The sequence below is a fragment of the Ambystoma mexicanum genome, chromosome 2p (genome assembly GCF_040938575.1).
Source record: "Ambystoma mexicanum isolate Mex_15411 chromosome 2p, UKY_AmexF1_1, whole genome shotgun sequence".
Taxonomy (NCBI): Eukaryota; Metazoa; Chordata; class Amphibia; order Caudata; family Ambystomatidae; genus Ambystoma; species Ambystoma mexicanum.
The window spans coordinates 406,302,849-406,323,843 of record NC_090923.1 but is presented as its reverse complement, the minus strand read 5'-3'; the positions used below and the strand labels follow the sequence as shown (position 1 = coordinate 406,323,843).

The 20,995-nt window shown below is 44.5% G+C and overlaps 1 protein-coding gene across 2 annotated transcripts in view; it reads right to left on the bottom strand.

Moving 5' to 3' along the window:
• Nucleotides 1-20,995, bottom strand: part of CFAP20DC (CFAP20 domain containing) — a 2,832,435-nt gene that overhangs the window by 2,545,403 nt on the left and 266,037 nt on the right. For both annotated transcript variants that reach the window (XM_069643752.1, XM_069643753.1), the window contains exon 4: nucleotides 13,834-13,927. In XM_069643752.1, the coding sequence (XP_069499853.1) occupies nucleotides 13,834-13,927 (94 nt within the window). The remainder of the gene's footprint in view (nucleotides 1-13,833; nucleotides 13,928-20,995) is intronic.

Here is a 20,995-nt window from a genome sequence, read left to right as displayed (position 1 = left end):
CTTAAAAATAGGGATTATTGTTAATGATATCCATGAAGTAGGGATTTCACCAGTTCCGTTGATCATATTTCATAACTTAGTTAAAAATTGTAACCAACTCCTCTTTGAACAAGTCAATCAGTAGGCCATCTGGCCCAGGTGCATCCCTAATATATTTGTCTTCCAGCGCAACTCTTGCCTCAACCTTACTGGCTGAATTGAAGGGTTCAGAGAGATTATATAGATTACTGAAGTCCTCAAACCATCACGCCTCACTAATATTTACATCGACCCAATGGGTGCCTCCTTCACCAGAAATTACTATCTGCCAGAACACAAAGATTTTTGATTAAAAGCTGTGTGGCAGGAAAATATACACATGCTGCTATTCATGCAAGGCCTTCTATGCCTTACTCGCAAACCTTAGCATATTGAATCATGTTGCACTGCATTATTTAAGGTGCCAGGCTGAGGAGCTCCTTATAATGCATTATTACTGGTAGTTACATGGTAAATAGGAAGGATGTAGGTTTCACTTCTTCAAATTCTTCTCCTCCCAGGGGAAGAATTTGTATAGTATATGTATATGTTCTATAATAAAGGTGGGCATAATGAAGAATGAAGTCCAGCTGTTGGCATGGGAATGATGCATTGAGTTTAGGTGAGAGGGTTATGGTGCGGAGGGGTGGCTGGGAGAAAGCGTGGAAAAGCCTAATGTGGTCCTTTCAAAGCTTCCTCATTTTTTAATATAGGTTTTGTGATTTACAAAGATCTTCGGAAGCTAGGTCAGGAGCTAGATCCCTGCTTTCCACAAAAGGTATTTCATCTGAACGGTTGATGTGAAATTTCAATAAGGCTAAAATTAAAATCACTAGATCTTCCGATTAATGTTTAATTCGGGGAGCTTTGCACGTTTAGATCTCTGACATAGCCCACTCGACTCCATTAAATTTCAGGGGCAAGGATTTCGAATTGTTTTTATTTTTTTTAGCTCCGACTGTGTCCCATCGGTAACGTGCATGCAGGCACTCTAATCCAGACACAGCCCTTCAGGAAGTAATCAATCTGTGTCTGCACAATCCCGCTCCAAGAGCACACAATCTGTTGACTACACGCGCTCGGGGCAGTGCTGAGAAATTATTGTGGTATCAAGGGTCGCGCAGCTGCTTTAAGACATAATGTATGCAGCACAATAGCCTGGCGCCTCAAAAATGTGCCATTACGCCACCAAACTCGGCTTAAATAAATGCAATTATCAGAATTAACGCGCAGGTCATACGCTATAGATACAAACTCATCTCCATGAAAGGTGAACATGCCAACAATTGCATGACAAAAAGTCCCTAGTCTCAGATGAATCAGGTCGGGCATCAGGAGCAAGAGAATCAATTTAATATCACTGAAAGCCTACAGCAGGATCCAATGTTACCTAAACACTGCCCTTTTAAAAGAAAATGTGTGAATGGCATGTCAAGATAGCAAACCGTTTATATGCTTTGTGGACAAAAAACTTGGTGGGGAGTTCAGTTCATTTCGAGAGATAAAGAACCGCGGATATTTATGTAAAAAATGTTGAGTATGGCTGGTTAGAAAACAATCATTGACATATTTGGCGATTGTTATTGGTAATAAGGGAGTGTGTTTGTGATGGGTGGGTTTATAGGTGACTTTCTGTGCGATTCTTCCTTTATGTTGTACAGGGGCAGGGAATTGAGTTTGTGTGTGGTTGCCCATGCGAGGGAGTTGTTGGATAACGCATTTGTGTGTTTGGCAATGGATTGGTAGGCAAATGTATATGGTTATGCAAAAGCTATTTCCTCGAGACTCTACTTGCTGTTATCCGGAACCTCTCGTAGATACAAAGCATAACCACTAAAACAATGGAGCCTGACAGTAAAAATGTCAAATTATTTCCCTAAAACACACCAGGTTACAATAGCCACACATGTTAAATACAGTCAGTGATTACATAGAGAAATCACTGTGCATCGATGTAATCCTAAATGAAATAATGAATTTATATAGTACAATAAAATCTGCAGTACTGTAAATCCCTAAAATTCTTCATTAATTTACTGCAAATCACTCTCTCAAGTAATGCACCTCAAGTGTACATAACATTGCCACACACTCCCAAGTACTTCTCACCCTGAAGATATATCCTTCCCCATGCAGTCTCAAGTTCATAGATATTCCTACAGAAAGCACACTAGCCCTTATGTTTGCACTATAAACGAATCAAAATGAACATGCTACTTACCTGCAACTTCTGTTCTCCTGCAATGGTCTTACATGCTCATGAATATTCACCGTCGTCAGGCTGGGAATCCTTAGTAATATGAAAGCGGTCTTGCTTTAAAGCTAAAAATTGCTTGTCGCTTCTAGAGCCTATTGGTGTCACTTTGGCTCATACTGCCCCAGCCAATGACATTCGTACTAAGCTCCACCCGTGGTGGCCATCTTCAGATTTGGTCCTGCATGTAGAGTGGCAGTAAGAACCAAGAAGAGGCAGAGAGGGGGGAAGTAGGGAGGGTTTTCATGTGAATCCTTGTAGGACCCATGTTGGAGAACAGAGAGTTGCAGGTACGTAACTTGTTCCTTCTCTATCATGGGGTCTTACATGGATGCATATGCTCCTGAATACAATTACAAAACACCACACAGACAACCATGGGAGGTGGCAAGGCTCCACATAAGCAATACAATTACCCCCGGAACAGAATCACCTAATGCGAACAGGTTGTGGAGCACTGCTTGGCCGACCCAGAAGTCCTCCCTGGAATTCCTGTCGACACAGTAGAATCTTGTGAAGGTGTGGATAGAGCGTCACATAGCAGCCCTGCAGATGCCGAACAGAGGAACACCAGAGAAAAACCCTGCTGACGCTGCGATTGTGGTATGGGCTCTCGGCCGGCCTCATAACAGTCTGTTAGCCAGACGGTGGCAATGCTTGATACAGCCAGAGAGCCACCTGGAGATGGAAGCCTTAGAAAGCAACGGAAAGCTGGAAAGTCTTTTGAAACAATTTGGTGCGTGCCAAATAGTACTTCAAGGCGTGCAAAACATCCAGTGAATGCAACGCCCTCTCTGCCGGGATAGCCAAGAACACTGGCAAGACCAAAGGTTTGTTCAAGTGAACGTCTGATGGAACTTTAGGCATAAAGGACGGATGAGTCCGCAAAACCATCTTGGAAGAATGGAATGACTGATATGGAGGTTTACACAAGAGAGCTTCAATTTCCCCAACAAGCATGGCTGAGGTGATAGCTACTAAGAAGGACATCTTCCAAGATAGAAACATTAAAGATGCTTGATGCATTGGTTTAAAAGGTGGAGCCATTAGCTTTGACAAAACTACATTGAGCTCTCAAGCCATTGCTGGGAGGACCATTTTGAAGGGGCCCATGAATAACTCCTTCACAACTCTATGAGATCACATGGAGAGCTTGCTAGGAGCCAGAGTATCGCGGAATTTGGCAGCCAAATGCACCTTGATAGATGCATTGGCTAGCCCAGACTTGGCAAGGATCAAATAAGGCAGAAGTTGCGGGTCTGTGACTCGCATTGTAGAGATCCTCTCTGTGTGGTGTGAGAAACTAGAAGGTGTCTCGCCAACTAGTCCCCAGGGATCTGTCATCTAGGTGGCTAGGACAACGCCATTGCTTTTGGATCCAGTTCCTGGGGGTGGACAGGTGCAGGAAGATCACCTCAGCGAGGGGCTTCGGGGAGTGGCAGTCTAACACTGGATGGAGAGACGTGGTATCCCCTTCCCTGTAACACCTTTACCCCGTCCTACCAAGTGGGATATTTAGGAACTGTACGCCCCCTTTTACAACATGAACACTTTCACACAGACAGCCCGCGAAGAGGGAAAACAGACTAACAACTGAGCCGTATACCTGACGTGTCCCAATACAATGGTCAGGCGAGCTCGGGCAATTACTGACCATCCCACTCACCTAACTTCCATTAAGTTTCCCCACACGGATAAAAGATGGAGATAAAAGATGGAGCACAAGAGCACACTCTGAGCGAGGCAAATCACACAAGAAACCAGTTCCGAGAAGCCAGTTTAACGAGAGAAGACAGAAAAACAGAAGTGGATTGCAAGGATGGAAGTTCCCTTGACCTTTTCGACAATGAACCGTTACTTTCATGAAACCTCAAGAATAGAAAGTGTAAGACCAGGAAACCGGGCTGAAGAGTCCTGCATTGTGTGTCACAGGTACCCAGGGCTTTCCCACGTCAATAATCAAGGTGGGGGAATCGCCAGCCACGGTGGTACAGTCCTTGGCTCCAACAACAAAGCAGCGTCAGTGAAATCAGCACAGCCGGTGAGTCGGGAAGCCGGATACAAGACCGGCCTGTGTTGAAGCCAGGGTTGTAAGCAGCAACATTGTATGGTGAGCGATGGAACGAACATTGTTAAAACGTGTGTGATAAAAGAACCCAAGTAAAGTTGAACTGCCGATGAGTAATTGAACATTTAAAGCAAGATACAATACCTGACAGAGTGGTACGGCACCACGTGGATTCTCAGTCTAAATTCTCTGTATGGTATCCAGCTTAGAATTGGCATAGTGAGAAAGAGAGCATATCAAGGAGAGAGCGAGTAATTGTGAATCGAAGTGGTCCTGTGACAGAGTTGAGCAAAATCCTGTGCACAATCGAAAGTCTTCGATTTCTGAAATAAAAGCAGAGAAAGTTGGTCCGAGCCCAGCAGAGGGAGATCAATTGAAAGCTTTGTGTCAAAGTGGGTCTGAACCCGGCAGAGAGGGACCCCGGGTGACAGTAAATCACTCAAGAAGTTGTACATGAGAATCCTGAGGAGAAAGGAACTTTTGAATGTGCGTTTGTCAAATCATGTCCTCTAAAGTAAGAGGCTTTGAATGGTAAAGAGACTTTGGACAGAAGGTCCTGATACTGAAATTTGAACTGCATCGTCGTGTTAGAGAAGCCACAGACTGCTAAGCTCGGGTGTGCCGCCTTGTCCCGTGCTTAAAACATGTGGAAGGGAAGCCAACAGCTTGAATATCTTGACATATCATTTCTTTAACACTTTTCTTAACGTGCATTATTTGTATTTAGAAATAAGGATTGGCAATAGGTTTATTATTATAGGCCATTTTATTTTGACAGACTCGACTAGGACTGTGTTCTTATTATTTGATGGTCGTAGCTTGCTCCCATCTTTAGATTTAGGATTAGATAGGTGCTTTTTAAACCCAATTGAAGTTCAATAAACACCCTTGAACTGTAATCACTAGTGTCCATCTTACTGTTTGATACCATGCCTTCCTTACAGTGGCACCACACTGTAAAGCATTTACACTTGTGCTTATCGCAGGAAAGCGTTGACGGAGCTCTGGCCACAGCAAGAATGTTCTTGCATTCTAGAGGTATAGAGTAGTGTCCAAATTCTAGGGCTGCAGGAGCCAGGCCACGAGCCTCAGCGACTCAGGTTTGTGGTGCATGATTAAACCTCTTTCCCTGGAGAGGAAGTCTGGAAGAGGAGGTAGTATGATGGCTGGAGTCACTGATGGAGAAGATCTGGATACCAGATCTGCCTGGGCCACGCCGGTGCCAAGAGGATCATCTTGCAGCGGAATGGTTTGAGTGTATTGATCACACGCAGCAGCAGGTGGTTTGGGGGGAATGCGTACAGTTAGAGGAACAGGCCCTCCCAAGGGTACAAAAATGCATCTTCTAGGCTCTTGCCCTGAAGATACCTGCTGGAAACTTCTGGCATTTGGAGTTGGTTGACGTGGAAAACAGGTCGATCTGAGGGCAACCCCACTTGCTACAGAGAAGAGATACCTGGGTCTGTTGAGTTCCCACTCGTGGCAGCATTGAAGCTCCCTGCAGAGCAAGTCTGCAATGATGTTGTGAAAGCCTGCCAGTTGAGACGTAACATCTGCTGAACGATGGCCCAGTGCCATAGGTGCTATGCCTCCTGAGAGAGAGCAGGAGTGCAAGTCCCGCCCTGCTTCCTGATGTAAAATATTGGTGTTGTGTTGTCGGTGAAGACACAGACCACCATCCCCTGGAGCTGAGGCTTTATGCATTTCACGGCAGGCCCGGCTCCAGGAATTATTTAACTGGGTGGGTCAGGTTTGTGACCAGGGTGGCCCAAATTCCAATGCATGTGGGTCTAGGAGTACCCTAAATAAAGTGCTGGCGTTGAACCAGATTTCCCACATCCGTGACCCAGCAAAAAATGTATTTCCAAGTCTGGAAAAATACATTTGCACCCCCCTAAAAAAAACAGTACATAGCAAAACTAGCAGCAAGGAACAGTGTTGCAACATCAAGCTACCTATCTTCCCTTCACATCTGCTATTCCCTTTCTATTATATCCAATCCTCTTTCACCTTTCACCCCAGGTCACCTTCCTTCAGCTCCTCTAACCACCATTCCCATTTACTTCCACTCCCCCCTACTCCCACCAGCCCCCAGCATGCCTTTCTTGGCCTGGCTGGGGAAAATCGAGGGCGATGCCTCCTCCTCCCCCTCTGAAAGGACAAAGCAGTGAGGCCCCCAGTCTTTGTACCATCTCAGATGGTGTTCACCCAACAATGCCTTTCTGAACACTGTGGCTACTCCCAGCAGTCCCAGGAGGAGGTGCTTGTGCTACCTCCATCTTGTTGCGAAAGATTGATCCTCCCCCCTCCAGAATACTGAAGCAAGGAATAGGAGATTTTGTTTCTTACAAAATTAAATTTTAAACATAAGATCTTATATGTTGTTGCATTTTTGCAAGTTCAGGGTGCGAGGGAGTGATGGCATGTAGGATAGAATGCTAGGGCTTGGATAGCTGCATCAGGAGGAAGACGATGCGGATTGAGGTGTTTCCAGCCTCTTGGTATTGCTCCTGGTGGGGTGTGGCAGGGAGGAGACTGCCTTGCTCACCTGACATGCCCCTGTACATCAATGTCTGGTACATACTATATAAATACTGTTTATAATATGCAATTTTCCATGATGACTTTTTGTTTGATGTGTTTACTTTGAGTTGTTATTGAATTACAGCATTTTGTTCAATAAATGTCGCCTGATATTTTCAAAGAAAGATGTGGATGTGTGTTGTTGGTGAGTCCTAATGCCAGTACTACCCATCTATTAAACCTTTAGCAAGACTTTTTGGAATAGCTTATAATGCAAATTGAATCACTTCTAGGGCCACCTATTTTTAGAAGGCAAGGCATAGTAAAATTAAATAATTTGTCCAGGATCACACACTTTGGTTAAATAGTAAAGCCAGAATTTGAGCCTAGCCTGAAATTTAGATTCTTAACCACACATCTTTCAAGCTCAAGTTGGTACAAATTTGTGTTGAAGTTTGGTTTTGAATGCCTAAAATAATACTCCATTTCATACAGATTACTTAAAACATGCACAAGTCACTTGATAAATCAACCTAACAATGTATTCATCATTGTAGAAACGTGTTGATGAAAAGAGTAAGGGGGCATTTTATTTTGAAATTGTAGAGGAAGGGACCACTCCCGTTTCCACTTTTTTCAAAAGGGACCATTCATGAATGTTCATGTTTCCACCAAGTACTGGAAAAGTAAAGAGTAAAACACAGGTGAAAATCGCCTTTGCTCTTCACCTTTCCACCATGTGTCTGGAAAAGTGTAAATCACTTCAACAATTAACGATTGTGGGAGTCATCCAATGAATTACCAGTTGTAAAAGTCAGGCAGATCCCATAGGAATCCATTGGTTTTCCGACAACTTAAAAATACATGCTGGTGGAAAGCCAATCGGATTTGGTAGGAGGGCCTTGTTAACTCCCATCTTCTCTCCAACTTCACCTGCCAAATCATACAAAATCCTGCAGCTCATAACAAGTGGTGATAAATACATCCACTCCGCTTGACTTGGAAAATGACCCCCTATGATTGTAGCTTTATTTTCCCTATCCAGAATGGAAGCCTACAAGCTGCAGCATAGAAATCAATGAGAACATACAAAACATCTCATACAGACACAATGAAATGCATCACAAGGTTGTTGTTTCTCACAGCTTGTTCTTTGTCCCCTTAATTTCTAATCACCCAACAATCACACTTAAATAGCTTGTTAAAACCCGATATAATTTAAATAAAAAACTGCCACAGCAATGGACACTGCCTTTTGCCTTTTATCATCTCCAATCACTTCCTGTTGTAAATAATCTGCCTCTGATACACGTTAAAAAGATAACATCTCACTGGGTGGGCCTGTGCACCCTTGGTTGTTTGTATTTGAGGGAAGAAAGGCAAAGCAGGGGGGCATGGGCATTGTCCAAATGTTAAATCCATAAATGTATTCTGTTTGAATGCCAACTCATAAATTACTAAAACAGTATGAGGTTATCAAGTCAGTTTGAATCATGAAACATTTCTGCCGAGTAGGCTAGGCTTCCACACAGACCAATATACATTCTATTTAGGTCAGACCCACACTGAAAAGTAATCATGAGAAGATCTGAAACCGGTCTATACTTGCCATGCTAGCCTTATTTTCAGGCAGGGTCTTGTTGGACCAACTCAGTGAGGCGAAGCTTGATTTCTTAGGCGTAGCAAGCAAGGCACCTGCATCTTGGCATATACACGTTCACTTAGGGAGACAAACTGAAGACAACATGTATTGGTGAAGCGAACAGCTATGGGGTTTGATTAGGCATGGATAGGCATTTGCCAGGCACTGCCATAAGGTTATGTGGCGTGATGGAGTATGGAGATGGACAAGGTGGTATAATTTTGGCTATAGACTTGTATTCAAATAAAGAAAAGAACCTGTCTCTCCCTATTTGAAGAGGGGTTTTCCCTACCTCAAACACAAAATAACTGGAGTGCTCGTCAGGATGTAAGTCAAAAGAAACCATAATACTGTTCTCTGTCCAAACCACCTACTCTATCCCCGACACTAACAAATAAACCAAGAAGAAAAGGGTTCAATGAACTTAGGTTAACTTAAACGCAGTCTCTTATATTAAGGTCTGATTTACCAAATATACCTAGACCAGGAAAATGACTTTTCCCGGTCTATCTGGAAGAGCCTTGGAGTCTGTTCCTTGATAGTTCTGTGTACAAGTCTTTAGATGTCTATTTACTTACTCCCAATAATTGGTGAACAACAGAGTTAAGACTTTATCAACTCTTCTTCTTATTGCTGGCACTTTGTCAGGAATTTTTATATCTTGACTATTGGGGAGACTACTCCCTGAAAGTTCTTGATCCTTTTGGTACCTTTCACATGTGTTGAGTTGCCCACTGTGGTGAGGGAGTGGGAGTTCATTCCTGAGGCACTCTTTAGATTTATGCTGTCTTCTGTCACCAGTGTGACAAAGGAGATCACTCCAGAGGAATACTTGTCTCTTGGTTCTTTCGGTATCACTACTATGATGGAAGTCACTCCTGAGGAATACTTGACTCTTTGTGCTCCCTGGACCCCCCCAGCTTTCTTGTTCCTGTTACCTGTATCTTCATGGGGACCGCAACCGGATCTTCACAGGGTCTCAGGTCACTGTCGGTTCAACACGTGTTCAGTGCGTCTTCCTGCTTTGCTCCTCTTTGGTCTGTATGGCTCTGCTGAGCTGTTACTGTGGCATTGTCGATGTGTTTTATGGAACACACAGTCCAGGCCACACCACTGCTGAATTCTTCCTGCTTCAGCAGCAAGTCGGGTTTGCTCGGCTCATCTAATTCCTTTCAGCTTCTTCTTCGGAGACCAACTGTCTCTCAGCGCTTCCTTTCCCAGACCCTGCACTATGGACACCAGGGTCCCTTACTACTCTTCCTGCTCCAGAACACACTTAGTCCTTCCTTGGTCTTTACTTTATATTGCTGGGCCTGCCCCAGCGTAGCGGCAATGTTTGTCGTAAATGCCTTTGAAGTTACCTTCAAGCCTAAGAGTGGCCACCTCATCACGGTTCTTTGGTAATTTCTTCTACTGTTCTGAATGTTTCTTTGGCTCTTCCTCGGCTCAGTCTTGTCTGGCCTTACAGATGCAATAGTAGAGACTTAACAATAACACACAGTAGCTTCAGGTTGGGAGGAAGAAGGAGGTAATGGGGCCATGGCTTCAGGGAACAAGGGTGGAGGGTGGCCTTTTACGGACGGGAGTCCTCATCCCCCATGAGCGGAGTCTCCCCATATGAGGTCCTCCCACTTTTTACCACCCCTAGAGGGACCAGTGGGTTGGGGCCTCACCTCCCTACCCTCATAGGGGAGGGCTACCCTCTGGGGAGATGTGATAAGAACCTGTGAATCATCACAAGTACTACCTGGCCATAGGATGGGAAAAGCTGGAAAACGGTGAGTACCAGGGCATATAATGGCATTGCTTGGCAAATGTCGGTCTAATACCTATCTGCAAGCCAAAACTGTTGCCTTTGTGGTTGCTTGCTTTAGACAGGTCTTCAGTGCAAGGACTAGAGGCATTGACAAAGATATTGCTTATAAAATCAACTGGTTGAAGATACACATTAATCGATTTTTATTACACCAGGAGCTAATTTACAGAGGCAATTAAATAATTAAAAACACTCAAAGAATGCTTTGCTATAACTGTGGATGGCACTATACAGCAACACGTGTTGTGTTACTTTGTGATGGAGCTTGCTCAACAAGTTCCAGAAAGGGTACGTTTTGGTGGCAAAGGGCAGGCAGTTGGTGGTAATGCCATAGGCATTAACATAGACCTGGCTAGTCATTGGGTGGGTAAGTGACCAAACTCACTCATAGGATGTGTGTTTCTCCAGACATTTTATCTCCATCCTATATGTGTTCCACTGCATGAGTTCAGGCTTGTACCTAGTCGGCAAATATCTCTAAATCAATTATAACCACTGGCATTGTTCTGGCCAGCCACCCATACCATTGTTTTCAAATCATCCTTGGCCATGTCACTAATCCCAAACTGCTAGACCACAAGGTCTACACATGCATGTGGCTTGTGTTCCAGTGCAGAGGGGACATGGCCTAGCAATTGAGATTGGACTGCACCTTTTGGTGGCAGCACCAGGAGTCATTTGCTAATGGCTTGTCCCCTTCTGTAATGGCACAGAAATACTACAGAATAATGGCATGGAATGTTGCGCAACGGTAGTGGTCATTTTGAATTCAAAGCCTTGCATCTATCACTATTTGATTTTACTACACTCTCTTCTCCTGAATTACATTTTTATTACTACCAACTTTATCTTTTCACTTATACTCAAATAGTTAATGCAGCAGAATATATACTTTGAATGTAATTTGTAAGGGCATTTAGTTAGATGATGCACCTTCTGCTAAAAGCAAGAGTCAGCAGCTGACATGTCAAGCTTCCATGATAATTAAACAATATGGAAAATGTTCTCTAAGGCCAACCATTGCCTTTTATCAACAAAAGGCAGTGCCGGCCCTAATCTATGGTTTAAAAAACGCATTTGGGTGTTCACACGACTTGTGGAACACACTGGAAAACATCTTCTGGGTCAGGGTCCTACAATTACCTAAAGGAACTTCGACTGTTTGCATACGTTACGAATTGGGTCTCATCTCAATCCATGCAAGAATATGCTGTAACTTACTAAACGTATTCAGGAAAACGATGTTAACAACACCAGTATCTCAAGTAAAAATACTGCATAACCCTGGTAATGATAAAGTGTACACCGTGTTATCAATGTGGAACGAGCAATGTCTTGAAGTCCTGAAAGAACATGACATTGCCTTAAAACCCCTTATTGACAACCCAGACTCGGCCAAGAAGAAGCTATGGAGATCTGACGGCACCAAACATGTGAATCAAGGTGAACATCAAGATTGAATAAGGTCTGCAGTGAAGCAAGAGCATATCGGGAGCAGCAAGCCTACTTTATCTCGATTTCCTGAGCAAAAATCGAGATCTCTGTATATGCAGTTCAGGCTTAACGTGTTGACAACCATAGAACGCCTAAGCACATGGGCGCTTTATGCCGAACTGGACCCGACGTGTTGCTTCTGCAATCTAAACAAGGAGACACTGAAGCATCTAATGCTGTTTTGTCCAAAGTTTGGGAACCTGAGAACACAAATCTTGGGTCCAGTGATCAGTAGGCACCATACATTGAATGCTGACAACTGGTGGCAAGCCATGTTTGACGGGGCAGACAGAAAACTGATGTTTGCACTGGTTGTCTTCTTGCAGACCTTGAAGGAATATCTTGACGACAATTGAACAAGACTCTGAACTTAGTCACCAACGTCATGAGGCCAAGGGAAAGCTGGCCGAGATAGCTGACGAGATGGCTGAGCCCCTTTGCTGAGGCACTGGCAGAATGGGATCAGGTTCACTCTGACCGCCTTCTTGGTCAGAGTACAATCCCTCTGGTAAGTCCTCTTAGAAGCACTGGAAACCTGGATCACTGGGAATGGGGATGACACCCTCGGAGGATTCAATGGAGCTAGTGTGAGTAGTGGTGTGACCTTGGTGGGTCTTGGGAGGAATGCACAGTCGTAGTCGTGGCACTAGTGACTGTGATGGATGAGCCCATCAACAAGGCAGCAGTATTTGTGGACAAAGTCATAAATGAGATCAATGGAAGGCCAGTTATCATGGACAAAGTCATCCACGGGGTAGCCGCCGACTGGTCCCTCGACAGGGTCTGTGATGACAAAGCTTTGTACTTCGCAGCTGGTATCAACGATTTTCTCACGGGCGGGATGGACCTGTCCGATCAACGGTAGATTACTATTCCACAAGGAGGGCAAAAACAACTAGTGCCTTTCAGACAAAGGTTCTGCAGCCGCAGTTCCCGTCGATGAAGAAGTCGGAACGTGAGATAACTTAGCTTTTTTTGGTATCTACCCCCCGGAAGTGTCCTCAAAGGATCTCGACCTGTCAAAGGGAGCACTCTCTTTGGGCCTACTGACCCTGGAAGAGGCATGACTGCGTACGGAGGCCGACTCAGAAGCCCTCCCTTCCTTAATCCATGCCCCTAACAGTTTTTCTGCGTATTGGTAGAGAACGGGCCTGCAGGTGTAACATGTGTCTGCTTCGTGGTCTAGTTGCAAGCACTAGAAGCATTTGAGATGCTGATCTCCAAAGCAGATTATTTTCAGGCCGCTTTTCAAACGGGCTTTTTCTTGATGTGTCCGCCATGGTGCATGTGGACTGAGGCCTCACATGGTCAAGAGATCCGACTATGGACTGGATCTCGTCCGGCAATGGGTCCCCGCCGCCGATAGTCACAAAGTGACAGATTAATGAAAAAATATTAAATGATTTCGTACAAAAATAGGAATAGTTGTTGATATATATCGATGAGCGAAACATGAGGACTCCCAAAACGTGTTGGAAAAATCTAAAGATGGCCAACAGGGGCAGAGCTTAGGAGGACGGATGTCATTGGCTAGGCCGTATGATCCAAAGTGCCAGCAACCAGCTATAGAAGCGACAAGCAGTTTTTAGCTTTAAAGCGAAACTGGCTTAATATTACAGAGGATGCCGAACCTGACGTCAGGGAAAATTCATGAGCATGTGAATCCATGTAAGAGACCATGTTGGAGAAACACATCAAAGCAAACATTTGTCTTTTGTATAGGCACAAGATGGGCTTTTCCCCAGGCATTGTAATTATGGTACCACTTGGTCATAAGAGGGCAACATTAGCAAAAAGGTTGGCATTGCCTCACATCTCGGCTCCCTCCTATCGGTACTCCAATGCAACAGTTTCTGCTAGAGCGCCAGTTTACAGCCAAAATTAAAAAGATGAATACAATTATACATTAGATTATCCATCACAGCAGAAAATATTTACAACTTTGCTACCTTAACTATGTCAAAACACTAATATACCTCAATCGGAGAAGGATTACAAAAAAGAGCCATTGTACTTACGGGCTTGCTTGTTATCTTTAGGCAGTTGCATCTTATTCGTCTGACTACTACCTTCTAGGACAAAGACAAAGGTTTTCACTTCCTTATCAAAGACCTGGAATATAAAAAGACAACATAAAAAATAAAATAAATAACATGCTGTTGAAGTAGAATCACACTAACAAACATGGAAATCAAAAGCTTGATTTTACTGCAGTACAATCAAAGGAAAAATTAATCTTTAATTTCTATAATTGTCTTTAATTTCTAGTAGTGTGGTCCTAGCTCAAACTCAAACAGTGAGAAGTTTTACAAGGGCAATTTACAGTAGAAGGAACCAGGCCAGACATGAGTTGCTGTATGTATGTCAGTAGAGGGTGCTGGGCTCGACTAGGCTGTTATGTTACCATGTTTTATTCCAGGCTCAGGTTGCCATTTGAATGATTTCTTAGCCAAAGGCAATCTGAAAAAAGAGGTAGCATGGTCTTGTTAGAAGGGATGGATGGAAACTATAAGATAGCTGTTCAGTTAATTATGCTTGCAGGTTGGAAGTACCCGGTTCAGATACATTTCCATTTAGTTTGTGTTGAGAGCGATCTGCATCTAGAGGGAGTCCTTGTTTGCCCATAGTATGCAAATGTGCTGGTTACGATTGTACTATATAAGTTATTGGGAGGGATGTAGAGCTCTGACGATTAAGTGTGTTTTGGAAGTGGTGCGGAATCGCTGTGTGTAGGTGGCTTAGTTGGTATGCATATTATGTGGTGGGAAGTAAGGAATGAGCAATTTAGTGAGGGGAGCAGTCAGTGAAGAGCAGGCCATGTAGCCATGCAGATGATCGAGTAGTGGTGTACCTCAGAGTGGAATGGATACCCCTGGCGGTGAACTGCAGAAGCTCTTAGCGTCAAAATTTCAGTAGAGAAAAGCCACACTGGAAGATAATCAGGGGCAAGCCACAGCGGGGACACCCAAAAGCAGATCAGTAGAGGGAAATTGCAGTGAGGAACACCCGGTGCAGTTTACAGATGTAGGAGCATGGAGGGCTCATGACAGTGTGGAAATAACAAAGCAAATATTAGTTGGTCATCTAGGAGATAGGCAATAGTGGAAAACCTAAACTAGCAGTGGTGGAACACCTAGAGAACACCTACCGTGGGGTAGATCGGCTTTAGAGCATATTTTAGTGTGGCTACATGGGAGAAAATCAGTGTGGTAACAGGACAAACCAGGGGAACAGCTCTGGTAGCTGAGCGTCTGTAGTGGGGGATTGACTGTGGTGAATATTGTGTAAGGATTGACTCCTACCGGTGCCGTGAACCCCTTTGAGGCAGATATTCACAGTGCACCAATCACTGAGTAGGTGTCTCAGTGAGATTGTGGAGTTGGTAAAGTGCTTCTGTCTGGATGAACCTCTTGTAATATATGTTCTGCTATGTTAAAAGGTTATTATACCGCACACTGTTGGCACCTGCATGGTCTCTTGGTGCTCTGGCGGATCTGTAATGCAAGGAGGGTGGCAGGTATGTTAGTAGGACTGAGCGGGAAAATGAGCAAGAAAGCTGTGATGTGCTGTTGGCAGCTTCAGTGCAGAGAAAACGGTCACTGAGTGTAGGTTTTTTTTGGGTTGGAATTCGCCATGCGGTGTAGGGCGAGATTCTGTGTGGTTTGTTTTGTTGTAGTGGTGTTGTGGGGTTGTTAAGTGCATGTGGTCTGTAGCACTGTAGATGTATGGTTGTGTTTAGTTCAGCGTTTGAGAAGGTGTATGCAAATGGGTAGATTTAGGGTTAGTTAGTGTCAGTACATTTCCTACAACCAATGTTCTTATTAAATGCTACCCATATCCCTTTCGTCAGTCGTTCTAGTGTGTAGCAATTACCACTCCTATGTGTTGCTCCAGGAGTGGTGTGTTCCCTGTGTACCGAGGTCAATATGTGACTTGCACGGTTTCTACATACAGCCGCATTCTTTATGTGTGACGAATTTCACACCCTTGGTGTTCTGATTAAGTGGGACACATCTTCCTCCCCAGTTTCCACCTTTGGCCCTCTATCGGGATACGATAGACTTCTGGTCTCCAACCACCCTTTCCAGTTAGACTCCTCGTATTCCCCTGCTCCGCCCCCTGCGGTTCAGCCCACTCCACCCTTTTTTTTTTGTTTGTTTGTTTGTTTCATGGTGCACAGATGTTGTCCAGTCGTTTTCTTCCCGTTCGCAGCTGAAGAGCCAGGTTGTTAGAAGTTTTCTGAATTGTAGATGGCCCTCCATAGTTCGAGTTTCTCATGGAGGGAGTTCCGGCTATGCAAGAGAATGCTGATCCACCAGGGTTTAGGTTCCAGGCGAATGCGGTTGCTAGATCCAAATTCTTGTTGGCTTTAAGATGGTGATTTTCTTTTGTATGAATTCTGCTCCTTGGCCATGGATTTCTCTGTGTGTTATGCACATTATTTTGAAGGTGATTCGTTTTTTGACTGGGAGCCTATGTAGAATCCTTAGCGTTGGTGTGATGTGGTCACTTCGCGAGAGTTTGAGGAGACGTCTGGCAGCTGCATTGTGTATTTGTTGCAGTTTCCTCAGTAAGCAGTCCTAGGTGTACACTGCTGGCATAGTCCATCATGGACATGATGGCCAGTGTTTGGTGCGTGAAGGAGCGGAAGGGTAGAATATTTTTTAACGTGTGAAGATGTAAGAAGCATTCCTTAATTATTGCATTTACTTGAGGGTCTAGTGTTCACTCGCTATCTATTAGGATTCCACGGTTGACTACTTTGAATGGTGTGGGTGGCGTTCCCAGTTCTGTGGGCCATGGGATAAACTGGTTGTTGCCTTTGTTGTCTGGATGTAATTATGATTCCCATTTTGTCTGGGTTAATTTTGAAGTTATTAGTGCTCATCCATTAGTAGAGGTCTTTGAGACAGTCTATTACCATGGGGTTCTCTTGTTTATCGCCAATTTTGTAGATGATTTGGATATCATCTGGCTAGTTGTAGCATGTGAAGCTGTGTCTTTTGATGAAGTTGATTAGTGGCATCATATAGATGTTGAAAAGTAGCAAGGATAACGAGGAGCGGTGTCATGTGGTTCTGTTCTTTCGGACAAGAAAGCTTTAATCCAAAGCAGCACCATATTGCTAGCCCTATCTCTTCCAGTCTCTTGACGAGGGTGTTATGGGTGACTGTGTCGAATGCTGCAGAGAGGTCAAGTAGTATCAGTAGTGAGTTTGTGTTGGAGTCTGCATTGGTCATTAGGTAGTCCCATATAGAGATGAATGCCTCCTCTGTTCCTCTCGAGGGCCTGAAGCCTACTTTTGCCTGGCCCAATAGTTGGTTATTTTGTGTTCCAGTATTTGTTCCAAGATATAGGTCTCTAATAGTTTTACCGGGTAAGGAATGTTTGAGATCTGTCTGTAATATGCAAGGTCTTCCACATCATCTGTAGTATCTTTGAGGAGCGGTTTGATGTAGGCAGATTTGAAGGCTCAGAGTATTCTTCCTGTTGAAAGTGACAGATTGAAGAGGTTTAGGTAGTATTCTTATGGTGTATCCTGTATAAGGATTGACTTTTAGATATCTGGTGGAGAGGGTTCCATTAGGGAGCCTGCCATGTTGCTTTTATTCACCAAGCTGAAGAATTTTTCTCTTGACATTTGGGTGAAACTGTTCAGTCTATGCTGTGGTCCATGGGTTGGTTGGAAGTGGTGAACAGTCTGGTTGATCAGTCTACTTGATATGGTGTATGTTGGTGATTTTATTTTTGAAGTGATTTGCATGATCATCGCACAGTTTTTGTGAGGGCACCCGTGTGTTATTACACCTAAGGGGATTTCTCATCTCAGTTACGATGTTGAGAAGTTCTGAGTGTTGGTGGCTTTTGTGATCAAGTCGTCGTAGTATTTCTTTTTCGTTTTGAGAGTTTGAACTTTGATCAGATTTGTTTTTGATATGTTAATCTTTTGGCTTGGTCAGAGTTTTTTCTCAGTCTTGTTCAAGTTTCTGGTTTGTGGCTTTCACTGCTTTGTGGCTGGCGGGGAACCATCTCGCCACTGTTTTCTTTTGTGATGGGTTGAGGTTTTTTTCCGGGGTGATGCCATCTATTGTTTCCACAATCCATTTCAGGATTAGGTCTGTTTTTTCCTCTAGGTCAGTTGCGTCCAAGGTTGCGATCTATGACTAGTTTTTCTTCTAGGTTACTGCTTTTGACTGTTCTCCCATTTCTTTTTGGGGCTTGTTGGATGCTTTTGATGGTATTTGGATAACGAAGGGTATAATGAGGTTGTCGCTCTATAGTATTTATATGGGTGGTGATGTTGTGATCGGTTTTCTATTGGAAAAGATAGCTTCCAGAGTTTGTCCTGCTGCTGAATGTGTCGCTTCTGTGTAGCAACTGTCATAGTTTCAATGTCACAAGCTGCTTAGTTAGTTTTTTCAGCGAGTTTGCATACGTCGAAGTCCCAGAGAATTATGGCCAGGTTCGTGACTGTTTCTATGAAGGTTGCGTCGTGGGTTGGTGGTCTATAGATGAGTATAAATGTGCAGTTTTTGAAGGACGAGGGATTCACAGTTCGTTTTCTGTTTGCCTGTATGCATTTCAAATTCTCAAGTAGACAGCTGTGCAGTATGCCTTTGGAGTTTTCTGCTAGCCAGGTTACTATGACCAATAGGATATCGATTCCCCTGTCGCAAAGAAACATTGTCTATCTCTGTTATGTGTTTGGACATACACCTGGTGTTGATTAGGTTGGAGGGGATTTTATTCTTTACAGTGGCCTGTTTTGTTCTTGCTTAGGACCCACTTCCCGTCCATGAGGCCTGCTGCTACATGGTGTAGGCATTATAAATGGCATCCAGGGGTCTGGTGAACTATTAGTGGTGCCTTAACATGCAGTGCAGATGAATCATTCTTTAGTCGAGTTAATCATGTTTGTGCTGCCACAAGGCCCTAAGCTGTCATCAAAGGAGGACTGTGGTTAATAGCCAAATGTGATTCTCACTGGGTTGCAATGTCCAGAGCTCATGCTTTTAGCCATTAGCCTTATTGGTGTTAATCCGGGTATATATGTCAGAGGGTTACATTTGGTTTGATGCAGCACCCATCTGGAGTTGGTTGGATCTTGTTACAGAGGCCTTGGGCATTTGTTTTTACACAATGATAAATAAATATGGATAACGCCAATTCCCTTTGGAATCTAGTTCCATAGTCTGGCAGTAATGTTGGAGAAGGCTGAGTGACTGTGCATTTTTCTGATTGGTCGAGGGCTCAGGCAAGGCAGTGCAGGCACGGCAGCAACAATCCCCAGCAGGACAAGGCAGAGATCTGTGCTCTCCTCGTCCTCTCTAGCTCCTTTAACGCACCAAATTGGTGCCATGCTGCTCCCCCCCCCGCCGTGACAGAAGCCTGTGAAACCGCCCCCGCCTCCCATTGGGGGTAACTAGTTTAAACAGGCATACACCCGAAACTTCTCCACTGGCCGCCCCCCACTCGCTCAACCCGGCAACCATGTAATGGCAGGCTTTTGCCTTTGTGGGCTGAGCAGTGGTGGCATACCCAGGTGAAGAGTGTACACATGTAACACAAATTTCTTTAGATGCCATACCGGCCACATGTTTAATTCCACAGCAAACATAAATCAACTCCACACATTTGAGATTTCTTACAACAAAACCATTAAGCCATCCCGCTATCTGACTAATGCACCCTGCTCTCCTTTCTTAGAGCCATGTGTAGCGAGGCCAAAATTAATGGCAGAAAGGCGCTATATAATACCACTTTACATTGCATTGAATGGGTGCATATGTGATTACTCAAAGTTCTGGGCCTATTGAAGCATGAACATGTTTTTGGAAACCAGAGCTCAGCACTTGTGCTTCATAACTTGAGATCGGGGATTCGAACGCGGGGGTAGAGACCAACCCTTTACAGCCAAAAGGAGGTGCAGAAGAGGCGGAAGTGGTGCGCAAGTGGTGTTGTCGGTGTCGGTACTGGACCCCCCTTGCTGCTGCCTCTTCATTTCACTTGCTGCAAAAAGAAAGAAATTGACTTTCTTCACTGACTTTTTTTTTTCTTGGATTTGTGTGGTGAGGAGTCTCCTTTAAGGGAAAGGAAGAGGAGCCCGTGGTGACCTGACCTGACCAATACTCAAAAGCGCCCACTACCGCGTCAACAGAGCAGAAGTGGTGCGCAGGTGGTGCTGTCGGGGTTGCTGGGGGCGCCGGCGCTGGTGACTGATAGAGCTACTCCACACCCTACTTACGTTTCCATTAAGAGGAGTTGCACTACGAGAATATCCCAGCGCGGAATGAGCAATCCGGCAGCCGTCCAGACTGATGCCAGGATCAAGACCAGGCAACAGGTAAAGCAGCACCTTGCCTCTTGTCCCACCCCTTCAACTATGAAGTCGCCTGTTACCAGACTAAAACTTAAAGCTCCTTCATCTCTGAAGCAATCGCGCCTGCCATTTTCTAACAAACACTAGAAAAGGTAGGGATGGCGGGGCCCCGGACTATATTGGGAGAACCAATCTTGGTGGACGCCCCTAAGGACATCGAAGAAGTCCGGCCAAGGGGGGCACCCCCAACATGGGCTCCTGGATTGTCTCTAAATCTAGAGGAAGGGTCGAACTTAACTCAGCATACCATCTCGGCAACTGACCCTGCCATCGCCATATTAGACATCTCTGGAGAGGCGAATTAGCCACCTCTCCTGGAAATTATTCGGGATGCAAAGGGGAACCCTTTGAGCAATGTCATTGCCTCCCCCAAAAGGCGTGGCAAGATCACTTTTGGAAAAATCTAGACCTAACGTGGTATCTGATCCAACTGCCACTATTGACTTACATCCTCCCAAATTGCCACCTTTTAAAATCCAAATCACAAAACACCCAGGATCCAAAGCCTCCAGAAGAACTGGAAGATCCAACTAAACAAGCCAAATCGGTATATATGTCAATGCCGATTCCCCCAGTTTTGGGGGGCCAAAATGAATCTGATTTTCCACCGATTGTCAGGACTTCAACTTCGCCATTGAGGGCGCCCCTATCTCCTGTTTCGCCGGGTGGGCCTCCGGGGTTAGGAACACCTCTCCCATCTAATGCCTGTCTGGCCAACACACTGATTCAAGATATCTCGAATCTTACGGGGAGAATTATGTCAGAGAAAAGGAGAAGTCTATCGTTCATCATGGACAAAA